The 13,238-nt window shown below is 41.2% G+C and overlaps 1 protein-coding gene across 2 annotated transcripts in view; it reads right to left on the reverse strand.

Moving 5' to 3' along the window:
* Positions 1-1,568: 1,568 nt before the first annotated feature.
* Positions 1,569-13,238, reverse strand: part of CDCA2 (cell division cycle associated 2) — a 272,763-nt gene continuing 261,093 nt past the window's right edge. For both annotated transcript variants that reach the window (XR_003857078.1, XM_029604097.1), the window contains exon 16: positions 1,569-1,741. Coding sequence is in view for 1 of the 2 variants with exons in the window: in XM_029604097.1 (XP_029459957.1) it covers positions 1,727-1,741 (15 nt within the window). In the remaining variant the exon portion in view is untranslated. The remainder of the gene's footprint in view (positions 1,742-13,238) is intronic.

Below are 13,238 nucleotides of genomic sequence, written 5' to 3' on the forward strand. Positions count from 1 at the left end.
AAATGGAATTCACTCTGCAGAGAGAAAAAGGTGATAAGTAGACAGCCTCAGGGATCAGTCCTAGAGCCAGTTTTGTTCAAGTCTTTCAGGCCCATACAGTAAAAGGCATGGGAGAGCCGGCGAGCACCCGCACAGGCCAGTGTCCTGGACATGCAATTGAGTAGCGGACCTTATGCAAGTTAGGGCCCATGGTAAAAGGAGGCACTAGGGACACTAGCGCGTCCCTAGCTCCTCCTTTTTGACAGAAGCGGCAGCTGTCAGCGGGTTTGACAGCCGATGCTCAATTTTACCGGCGTCTGTTCTCGAACCCGCTGACAGCCACGGGTTCGTAAAACGGACGGCGGCAAAATTGAGCGTCCGTCTCCAACCCGCGGGCCACGGGCATATTTTAAATTTTTTTTTTTTTTTTTTTGCGCCTCCGCCTTAATATCGCTATGATATTAAGTCAGAAGTTGTACAGAAAAGCAGTTTTTTCCGCTTTCTGTACACTTTCCCAGTGCCGGTGTTAATTTCTGAAAGTAAAATGTGCGGCTTCGCTGCACATTTTACTTTCTGTATCACTCGGGAATGACTAATAGACCCATCAACATGCATTTGCATGTTGTGGGCGCTATTAATTTGGGGGGGGGGGGGTTGGCCGTGCATTTTCCATGCGCTATTACCCCTTACTGTATAAGGGGTAAAAATAGCGCGTGGAAAACGCACGTCAAACGGGAGCTAACGGTGCGCTTGGCCAGAGCGCACTTTACTGTATATCGGCCCATTTGTGAACAATATTGCAGGAATTAGAGGAAAACGTTGGCCTCTTTGTAGAGGACACAAAAATCTACAACAGAATGGAAAACTGAGGGAATAGACAGAACAAGAAGTGATCTAAGAAATCTTAAGGAATGATCGAACACTATGGGGCAGATTTTTAAAAAATACACGAGCGCGTACTTTTGTTCGCACACCAGGCGTGAACAAAAGTACGCTGGATTTTATAAGATATGCGCGTAGCCGCGCGTATCTTATAAAATCCGGGGTCGGTGGGCGCAAGGGGGTGCACATTTGTGCAACCTGCGCGCGCCGAGCCCAGTGCGAGCTGCATGTTCCCTCCAAGGCCGCTCCGATTTCGGAGCGGCCTTGGATGGAACTTTTCTACGCCCTCCCCCCACCTTCCCCTCCGGCCCTAAACACCCCCCTTACCTTTGTCGGCAAAGTTACGCCTGCTGAAAGCAGGCGTAACTTTGCGCGCGTCGCCGGCAGCCCCGCTCTGTCCTCCGGTCCCGAGGGCTGGTCCGGAGGCCTCGACCATGCCCCTGGGCCGGTGCCATGCCCCCGGGCACGCCCCCGAAACGCCGCGTCGTTTTGGGAACGCCCCGGACACGCCCCCTCCCTCCCCTTTTCGAAAGCCCCGGGACTTACGCGCGTCCCGGGGCTATAGGCGCGCAAGGGCCCTGCGCGCATAAATCCAGAAGGATTTACGCACGCGGGCCTTTTAAAATCCGCCCCTTTGCATTTAAGAGTCAATAATAAAAAAAAATGTGAGGTAGTAATTTAATCTCAATTATAATTTATTTTTTTTTTAAAGTTTACTGTGCAATCATAGAAAATCCAGAGGAAGAGTTCAATATATCATTTTAATCATCTTCATTACTTTCATCTGGATATTCTCACGCTGTCAGCTGTAAAGTTCCAAATGGTAAAGACCCCCGACACGGCCATGTTTTACCAGTCAGCTTCTTCAGGAGGGACCAAACTGTTAATAAAATAAATTATACCAGCTTAGACTATACAGTGAATACACACTTCACTCAGTTAAAACAATACAATGAAAAAAATCTCATGTTTGAAAAGCACCTTTAAAATACAGAAGAAAACAAATAAACCAGCACATTCCTGCAGATCTGTGTATAATCACTGGATTAGAAGCTGTTTTATAGTATCTTAGGTACGTGCTGGATTATTTTATCTTTAGTTCCTTCATATGTTTGCAATGCCTTTCAATGTAGAATAGAGTTATACAGATTCTTTCAATTGCGTCAGGTTAGTTTTTTTTTTCAAAGATACCGCATGCATGTTATAAAATCGGGCGTACATGTGCGCGCGCCGGGTAGCACGTGCACATGTAGGCTGCGCGCGTATATGTTTTAAAATTCAGCCCCATGCTTTTATTTACATGAGAAAATTTAAAAAGTATACAAAGAAAGAGCCAAGGACACACTATGGACTGATCAATGATTAAATATAAGGCAAATGAAGGCAAGGTAGTCGGTAGTGCCCATTAAGATTTCATTTCTAAATACTGGCAAACATTGTTTGGGGGTCACAATGATTTGATGGTTAGGAAATAGACAGATAGTGACCACAGATTTACATGGCGATGTTCATGATGCAAAAGAAGAACATAAGAAGTTGCCATGCTGGGTCAGACAGAGGGTCCATCAAGCCCAGCATCCTGTTTCCAAGTAATTGGCAAATACCCAGACAGCCAAAAGAATTGGACTTTCATTTTGCCAATCAGAGCTAGAGTCCTTTCAGGTTGTACTACCTTTAAAATTGAACCTACATCAAAATCATCCACACATGATGATCAAGTCGAACAGATAACAGAAATGTGAGATGAGCAAAAGAAGCAAGAGATGGGGGGAGCTGATGTTGATTTTAATATTGGAAGTTATTTGCTTATCTACTCAAAGTGTTAGAGAACCTGAGGAGAAGACAACTGGGCAGACTAGATGGGCCAATTTGTCTTTATCATCTACCATCTAATTAACTAAAGAAGGGACCCATGTAATCTCAAATATTCATGCATAGCATTGAGTTTGGACCGTTCTCATGTTGTTCCACTACAGGTTTTCAACCTGAAAAGCTTTCAACCTTCTGCAGCAGTATAGCTACTAGAACTCTGCCCTGTATTAATTAGGACTGCAATGCCATGCTTTTTAAAACTGGATTGCGAACTAACCATTAACTATGAACACATTTTTTTTGTCTTGTATCCAATTGTGAAGCAGCCATCTCAGTCACTGTCCTATGAGAAGGATCAAACCAGCCCCCAACAATTTTGTAATCTGGTATTTCCATATTCAGCTGTCAGTAGTGTGACAAACGGTATAGTTTCTGCCCTATCATCAGCTAAATGATATATGGAAAAGTACTTATTCTGTGTATTTTTTTTTTACAGTGCATTTATGTATCCATTTATCAAAATATTCCCAGTTTCCCTGCCACACACGCACATCATTACATCTCTATATGTACCCACAGTGTAATTAATTTAGATATGATTATATACCATTTAAGTATGTATTTTGGCAAACATGCTCTTAATTCCGTAACAGAGCTCTTGTGCCAACTTTCAGTCAGCAGCCCTGGTGCCAGTTCCTTAACAGCTGGTCCTGCTTAATGGGTCTTTGTGTGGTTATGAACGAAAGCCTGCCTACACAGTAGTTTTAGAGCAGCTTAAAAGGAGAAAGCCACAAGTGATGGATGCTTCTACAAATATATGACTTTGTAAGAAAGTAGAGTTAGAACAACCTAGTCTATCAAACATTTTATTGTACAATTGTTTATAGCCTTTAATGCCTTCCCTTTGAGCCTCTCTCATCCAGCTTCCATTAGGGAGACATCAAGGATGGCATTTGGTCTCTTCCCAGTTTCTTTTTCCCCTCATGTCTGCTTAACATGCACAGATATTGTCTTTCTGTGAGCAGGAGTAGGATGCAATGTTACGAACTGCAGCTTTCAATGACTGGCTTATGGCTATCCTTTATTAGGTAGTAGTTAGGCCCAAGGAATAAAAACAAGGAATATTAGCAAAGTGATCAAATGCACGTCTCCATTGTGCAATTTCAAACCTTGAGGCCCATAATTATCTACCCACTCTCAGGCTGACCTTAAGCAGAGTACCTTAAATGCTCGGTACCTCAATTACATAACGGTAACACAATCTCTTTCAGTTTCCAAGCTCAACATTATTTACACACAGGAATAACAGCACAAGTATACAGGTTCTCTTCACCATAAAAATTCATAAATGCAAGCTCTCCTTGAGCAAGGGTTATAGCAAAAGAAGTTGAATAACAGTTTCAAGTATTATCAGTTTTAATCTCAGGTAATTCACATTTTAAAAAAGGTACATTCATCTTAACTCCACTTACAACTTCAGTTATCACAGATCTCTACATCTGGATTCTGCAGCATAGCTAAGCAGCCCTCCAGCTGCAGGGGATTACTTTCTTTGTCCTCAGCAACTTTTGTTTTAGCCCTAAGGACCAATCTGATTCCTCAGGGGTGGAATTATTGGGTTTCTCAGCAGACTTGATACAAGGTCTCCTCCTTTATGTTGCCTTACTTTAATTAGTCCCTTCCAGTGACTAGATTATGGGAGAAAGCCTATAGTTACTCAGAAGCATATGCTTCAGAGTGAGGTATCTTCAAAAGATACTGACATAACAGGGAAGTAAGACTATCCCAAAAGAGAGGTTGTCAATAAGGCAGAAGTAGCATAGGTGCATTTAAATAAACATACAGAGATGCATGATTCCAAACTGCTCTTTTCAACTGCTATCAGGTTGTTAATATAATTAAAAGACATACTTTGAACGGTCTGCATGCAAATGCCAGAAGTCTGAAAATAGTATTGAAGTGTTGGACTGTATGGCACTGAACAAAGATGGAGACATAATAGACATCTCAGAGACCTGAGGGAAGGATGATAACTTATGGGGCACTCTGTTACCAGGGAGCAAATTATATTAGAATGATAGACAGGTTAAATTGGTGGAGGAGAGGGTTGCTATATTTTAAGGATGGAATAGAGTCAAACAGGATAAAAGTCCTGCAGGAGACAAAATGCACTATAGAAACTCCATGGATAGAAATTTCCTGTATGATGGAGAAGAGTGTATTGGAGGGAGTATACTACCATCTAGCAGGTCAGTATGGGAGACAGTGAAATGTTAGGAAACACAATTTGCTACATTTTTTTGAAGGTGTGAATAAACATGGATAAAGACGAGCCAGTTTATTTAGTGTATCTGTATTTTCAGAAAGTGTTTGATAAAGTACCTCGAGAGATTCTTGAGGAAATTAAAAAGTCATGCCTGGTAGCATGAAGTGAATTCACTGTAATATCAATGTATTGAGGAACATAATGTTCTTACTTATGTACAGGATGAGCTCTTAATGTGTTTTAGTCTTATTTTAATTACTTTTAATTTTAGAGTATTTTTTTTGTTTTAGAGTTATTTAATCATTTTATACTTATATTTTATTTATTGGTTTGAAATTTTATGTTTTGAATGTATTTTATGTTTTGAATGATACATAGACCTTTGGATTGAGCGATTTATAAATCTGAATTAAATTAAATGTTCTATTGTAGACTGAGAACTGGTTAAAATATAGAAAATAGAGAGTAGGGCTAAATGGTCAATTTTCTCAGTGGAGAAAAGTAAATAGAGGACTGCCCGCTTTTTTTTAACATATTCATAAATGACCTTGAAATGAGAACGACAAGGGAGATGATAAAATTTGCTGATACAAAATTATTTAAAGTTGTTAAATCACTAGAGAATTGTGAGAAATTGCAAGACCACCTGCAAGACTAGGAGTCTAGCATTCCAAATGGCAGATATTTAATGTGGTCAGGTGCAAAGTGATGTATGTAGGGAAGAGCAACTCAAATTATAGCTACACAATGCAATGTTCCACTTTAGGAGTCACTACCCTGGACAAGAATCTAGGTGTCATCATGGATATTATGTTGCAATCCACTTCTCAGTGTACGGTGGTGGCAAAGAAAGCAAATAGAAAGTTAGGAATTATTAGGAAAGGAATGGAGAATAAAACTGAGGATATCATAATGCCTCTGTATCGCTCCATGGTGTGACTGCACATTGAGTATTGTGTGCAGTTCTAGCAACTGCATCCAAAAAAAGACATAGCAGAAAAGGTACAGAGAAGAGCAACCAAAATGATAAAGGAGATGGAACAATTCTCCTATAAAGAAAGGCTAAAGAGTTTAGGGTGCTTCAGTTTGGAGAAGAGATGGCTCAAGAGAGATATGATACAGGTCTATAAAATAATGAGTGGAGTGGAACAGGTAAATGCTAATTGGTTGTTTACGCTTTCAAAAAGTACAAAGATTAGGGGACAGTCAATTAAGTTCCTTGGTGATACATTTAAGACAAATAGGAAAGAAATATTTTTTACTCAACGCATAATTAAACTCTGGAATTTGTTGTCAGAGGATGTGGTGAAAGTGTTAATGTAGCTTGGTTTAATAAAGGTTTAGACAAGTTCCTGAAAGAAAAGTCCATAAATCATTATTAAGGTAGACTTGGGGAAAATCCACTGCTTATCTCTGGGATAAGCAGCATGGAATCTATCAATGTTTTGGGATACTGCTAGGTACTTATGATTTGGATTGGCCACTTAGAAACAGGATACTGGACTTGATGGACCTTTGGTCTAACCTAGTGTGGCAAATCTTATTTCAATTATCCCAATGTTGACTGGATAAATATCTCATCAGGACATGCTGAGGAGATTAAGTTTCTTGATGTCATAAATTACAGCTTCATGGACCAACTGGTCCTGGAACAGATAAACTAGGGGACAACTCTAGATCTAATCTTCACAGTCTGTGACACATGATCTGGTGTGAGAGATAGTGGTGGGGCTGCTGGTCAATAGTGATCATAACAATCAAATTTATCATAATCACAGAAGAGTGGACATTAAGGAAAACTAAAGCAGTAGCATTTAACTTTACAAAGGTATAGGGCAGGATTTTCAACGCCTTACGTGTGTAGGTGGGGATACGCGTGCCGGGCCTAATTTAAAAAGCTACAACGACGCGTGTAAAGCCTTGGGGCTTCGGGAAAGGGGCAGGGAGGGGGCGGGGCAGGGTGGAGCTAGAGGTCCCCAGCACAGCGGCCATTTGCCTTTGTGCTGAGGGATCACTTGCTGGAAGGGTGCCAGCGCGTGCAAACTGCACCTGCTTCAAGCAGGCACAAAAGGTAAGATAACTTTTTTTGGGGGGGTTAAGATAGGGCTAGGGGGTGGGTAGGTTAGGGGAAGGAGTAGGAAGGTTAGATTAGGGGATAGGGAAGTTCCCTCCCAAGCCGATCCTAAATTGGAGTGGCCTGGGAGGGAACGGGGGAAGGCCGCGGGCGTCTGCGTGCACATTTGCACTAATGGTGCACCCGCTTGCGTGCACCGACCCCTGATTTTATAACATAACCAAACAACTGCCAGCATGGTTAAGTTACAAGGTACGGGGAGGCTATTAATGCCAAAAGGACATCCTTCAAAAACTGTAAGGTGAATCCATATGAAGAAAATAGGAATGAGCATAAGCATTGGCAAGTTAGCTCGAAAGCAAAAAGACAGGCCAAAATAAAATTTGAAAAGAAACTTGTCAAACTTCTTGTATATTTAAATCAAGAAGCCAATGAGGGAATCATTTAGACCATTACATAGAAACATAGAAGTGACGGCAGAAGAAGACCAAACGGCCCATCCAGTCTGCCCAGCAAGCTTTCACACCTATTTGTTTTCATAATCTGTTACTCTGACCGCTGAGGTCAGGGCCCTTATTGGTAACTTTTTGGTTCCAATTCCCTTCCACCCCCACCACCGATGCAGACAGCAGTGCTGGAGCTGCATCTAAGTGAAGTATCTAGCTAATTGGTTTGGGGTAGTAACCGCCGTAATAAGCAAGCTACTCCCGTTTGTTTACCCTGCATGTGCAATTCAGCCATTGTTGGTTGTCTGAATAAAAATCCTCTACTTAATTCCCTCTGTTGCTGAAGCAGTGAGCTGCGCTGGATACTTATTCCAAGTCAAGTATCATGCTTAATTGATTTGGGGTAGTAGCCACCGTAACAAGCAAGCTACACCCATGCTTATTTGTTTACCCAGACTATGTAATTCATTCCTTGTTGGTTGATGCTGATATAAATCATCTTTTCTTCATTCTCTCTGCCGTTGAAGCAGAGAGCTATGCTGGATGTGCATTGAAAGTGAAGTATCAGGCTTATTTGATTTGGGGTAGTAACCGCCGTAACAAGCAAGCTACTCCCCTGCTTTTTTGTGGATGCAAATCCTTTTTTCCACATTTCCTCTTGCCGTTGAAGCATAGAGCAATATTGGAGTCGCATTAAATGTGTGTATGTTTATTGAATAAGGATATTAATCTCCAGGTAGTAGTTGTCATTCCCGCAAGCAAGCCACCCCTTGCCTCTTCTCTTCATTCACATCCTCTAGACTTTAAGGATCCACAGTGTTTATCCCACGCCCCTTTGAAATCCTTCACAGTTTTGGTCTTCACCACTTCCTCCGGAAGGGCATTCCAGGCATCCACCACCATTAGATGACTAAATGAATTATTTTCTTCAGTCTTTAATCAGAAGGGTGTTGGGGAGATACTAACATCTATAATATTCTTTGAAGGTGATGATTCAGAGGAACGGAATTAAAGCACAGTAAACAGGGAAGATGTAATAGAGCAAATTGACAAACTAAGAAATCATCAGGACTAGATGGTATGAATCCCAAAGTTCTGAAAAAAAAAACCACCTCAAAAATGAAATTTCAGACTTCTTACTAGTAATCTAACTACTCATTCAAATCAACTATAGTATCTGGAAGATGTAGTAGACCAGACTGAGAAACAGAAGAGTAGCAATTCACCTGGACCAGATGGTATACACCCCAGGGTTCTGAAAGAAATAAAAAATGAAATTTCAGACCAATTACAAGTAATTTCCAACCTATAATTAAAATCATCCATTGTACCTGAAGATTGGAAGATGGCCAATGTAACTCCAATATTTAAAAAGGGCTCCAGGGGTGATCCAGGAAAATATAGACTGGTGAAACTGACTTCAGTGCTGGGAAAAATCATGGAAACTATTTTAAAGAATAAAATCACAGAGCAAATAGATATGGTTTAATGGGACACAGCCGGCATGGATTTATCCAAGGGAAGTCTTACCTCACTGATCTGTTACTTTTTTTTTTGAAGGGGTGAATAAACATGTGGCTAAAGATGAACCAGTAGATGTGGTGTACTTGGATTTTCAGAAGGCATTAGACAAAGTCCATGAGAAGCTTCTAAGAAAACTAAAAAGTCATGGGATAGGAGGTGATGTCCTTTTGTGGATTGCAAGCTAGTTAAAAGACAGGAAACAAAGTAGGATTAAATGGTCTGTTTTCACAGTGGAAAAAGATAGTGGAATGCCTCAGGGATCTGTACTTGGGCTGGTGCTTTTTGATATATTGATAAATGTTCTGGAAAGGGGTACAATGAGTGAGGTGATCAATTTTGCAGATGACACAAAATTATTCAATCACAAGTGGATTGTGATAAAATACAGGAGGACCTTGCAAGACTGGAAAATTGGGCATCTATATGGCAGATGAAATTTATGTGGACAAATGCGAGGTGATGCATTCAGGGAAAAATAACCCCTGCTGGAGTTACACGATGTTATGTTTCATGTTAGGAGTTAACACCCAGGAAAAAGATCTAGGCATCATAGTTGATATTACATTGAAATCAACAGTGTGCTGTGGAGGTCAAAAATGAAATAGAATGTTAGGAATTAGGAAGGGAATCGCAAATAAAACAGAGGATGTGATAATGCCTCTTTATTGCTCCATGGTGAGACCACACCTTGAATACTGTGTGCAATTCTGGTTGCCATATCTCAAAAAGAATATAGTTGCACTGGAAAAAGTAAAGAGAAGGGTGACCAAAATGATAAAGATCATGGAAAAGCACCTCTATGAGTAAAGGCTAAAGAAATTAGGGCTGTTCAGCTTGGAGAAGAGACAGCTGGAGGAGGATATGATATAAGTCTACAAAATCATGAAATATCTTGAACGGGTAAATGTGAATCAGTTATTTACTCTGATAGTACAAGGACTAGGGGGTATGCCATGAAGTTAGAAAGTAGCACATTTAAAACAAATCATAGAACATTCTTTTTCCCTCAACGCACAATTATGCTTTGGAATTCATTGCCAGAGGATGTGGTTAAGGCATTTAGTATAGCTGGGTTTAAAAAAGGTTTGGATAAGTTTCTGGAGGAAAAGTCCATATACTTCTATTAATCAATAGGTAATAGCCACTGCTTGTTGCTAACATTAGTATCATGGGATCTATTTAATGTTTGGGTACTTGCCAGGTATTTGTGACTTGGATTGGCCACTATTGGAAACAGGATAATGGGCTTGATGGCCCCTTGATCTGATCCAGTATGGCATATCTTATGCTCTTATGTTCTTATGATTGGACGGTGGTGGTCAATGTAACACCTGGTTTTAAAAAGAGCTCCAGAGATAATCCGGGAAACTAAAGACTGGTGAACCTGAAGACAGTATTGGGCAAAATGATAGAAGCTATTCTGAAAAACAAAATTACTGATCATCTGGATCAACACAGTCTAATGGGGCAGAGCCAACATGAATTTAGTGAAAAGAAGTCTTGTCTTACAAGTCTGTTAGATACTTTGAAGGGTTCAACAAACATGTGAATACGGGTGAGTCAGTTGATACAGTGTATCTGGATTTGACAAAGTCCATCATGAGAAGCTCATCAGGAAATTAAAACACCCTGGGATAGAAGGCAATATCCTATTGTGGATTGGTAACTAGCTAAAGGATAGTAAACAGAGAGAGTGACTGATGGGTCATTTCACTCAATGGAGAAAAGTAAATGGTGAAGTGTCCCAAGGATCTGTACTGGAACCAGTGCTTTTTAATATAATTATAATGTAAGTGATCTGGAAAAGAAAGTGATGAGTGAGGTGAGCATATTCACAGATGACACAAAATTGTTCAAAGTTGTCAGATTGTGAAGAATTGAAAGAAGACCTTGTGAGAATGGGAGACTAGGATTTATAAATGGCAATGAAATTTAATGTGGACAAGTGCAAAGTGATATATATATATATAAGGAAAAATAATCCAAGTTATAGGTATACGATGTTGGGTTCTGTGTTAGGTGTCACCACCAAGAAAAAGGATCTTGAAATTATTGTGGACAGTGAACCCTCAGCCCCGTATATGGCAGTGTTAAAAAAGCATACAGAATGTTAGATATTATTAGGAAAGGAATGGAAAATAAGAGGATATCATAATGTCTCCATATAGATCCATGGTGCGACCACACCTTGAGTATTGTGTGCAGTTCAAAAAAAGATATAGCGGAACAAGAAAAGGTACAGAGAAAAGGCACCAAAATAATCATAGGGATGGAACATCTCCCCTTTGAGGTGAGGCTAAACTCTTCCACTTGGAAAAGAAATGGCTGAGAAAAGATATAATAGAGGTTGACAAAATCATGAGTAGGGTAAAACGAGACTACAGGACACTCCATGAAGCCAATAGGTAGCTCATTTAAAACAAAGAGAAAGTATTTTTTTTCATTCAATACATAATTAAACTATGGAATTTGTTCTTAGAGGGTGTGGTAAAAGCAGTTAGCATAGCTGGTTTGGACAAGTTCCTGGAAGAAAGCAAATGTTGCTTACCTGTAACAGGTGTTCTCACAGGACAGCAGGATGTTAGTCCTCACATATGGGTGACATCGACCCGCTGCAACGAGGGCCGGGTTCATGAGTCATAATGGCTCCCCTGTACCCGAGGCGTGCCCCGTCGACATTGATGTGGGATTGTGGCCTTCCACAAATTACTAGGGATGTGAATCATTTATCTGACAATTGAAAATATCGTCTGATATTTTTAATATCGTCAAATATCGGGGGGTCCCCGATAGCGATAGGAAACCCCACGATTAATTTAGTGGTTTTTCTTATCATTATGGGTGGGGGCGGGAAGAAAGGACACAACCTAAAAACACAACCTGACCCTTTAAAATGAGTTTGTTAGTATCCCCCCACCCTCCGGACCCCCCCCCAAACATTTTTTAAATACCTGGTGGTCCAGCGGGGGTCCCGGGAGCATTCTCCCACACTCGGGCTGTCGGCTGCCACTAATCAAAATGGCGCTGATGGCCCTTTGCTCTTACCATGTGACAGGGGCTATCGGTGCCATTGGTCGGCCCCTGTCACATGGTAGGTGCACTGGATGGCCCACGCCATTTTTAAAGACGGCGCCGGCCGTCCATTGCTCCTACCATGTGACAGGGAGGGAGGGGGGGTTGGGGAGTTTTAATTTCACTATTCTTTCTTTCAACAGAAAGTAGTTACTCTCCGCCCATCCTGGACATCAGAAATACCAACTTTCTTCAGAAGGCACAGGTAAAATGGTATCTCTCGTCACCATGCTTCCATATCGCAGTAAGTAGATTGCCTCTAATCTTTCTAATCAACAATATTACAATCTCAAGCTCTGCCAGTTGCACCAGCTCCAGCAACTGGGGTATTTTATTAAATCACTATCAGTGACTGCTGTTTCTCTACAGAGTACAACATCATTCATGCTTTTCCTTGCATAACCACAGTCAATCCAAGCAAGGAGCTCTAACCTCTTCATGACTCACTATAAATCTACTACCTGGGATTGCTGTCACTGCCATAAATCCCTTATAGAACACTTCTGGACAGCACAGTCATAATGGACCTTCCTGTCCAGCAAACGCGCAGACATTCTAACAAATTCCTATATGTCCCTGCGTGCATATTCCATAACCTCAGCCCCTCAATTCTTTCATTGTCGGGCCATGGGGGTTTTTTCTCTATGCACTTTCCTCATAGATCCAAAATTGCTATGGGTTAGGTTCAGTGAAATTCCATTATCAGTGGGTCTAAGCTGTCCAACCGCTTTCGTCCCTCATCCATATTGCAGATCTAGAACCAAAACCTAGTCTGCTCCTGCTAATGCTCGCATTTGCTCAGGGTTGTAAAGTTTGACCTAACATCTTCTCAACCCAATATGCGTCTATTCCGCTCCAGGCTCAGTTTCACATGAAGTTCCTGGAGCTTGTAGCATGAGTTATGCCCTTATGCCTTCCAATACTGCCTCTGCAACAAATCTTTGTGCATACAGACAGACAGCATAGGGACAATGTGCTTTTCCAGCACACAAGCACGCATAACCTCTTAGCTGCTCTGCTAGGAAGCTCCGCAGCTCTACCTTTGGCCCTTACTCGTTCAATGCATCCTCAGGCCACTTATCTGACAGACTTACTGAATGCACTAACAGACCTTCTTCATATAGGTTTCCATCCCCTTGAATGGTCTCGGACTACATGTGTAGTGAGAGAAATCTTCTAGCGC

The sequence above is a fragment of the Rhinatrema bivittatum genome, chromosome 5 (assembly GCF_901001135.1).
Source record: "Rhinatrema bivittatum chromosome 5, aRhiBiv1.1, whole genome shotgun sequence".
Taxonomy (NCBI): domain Eukaryota; kingdom Metazoa; phylum Chordata; class Amphibia; order Gymnophiona; family Rhinatrematidae; genus Rhinatrema; species Rhinatrema bivittatum.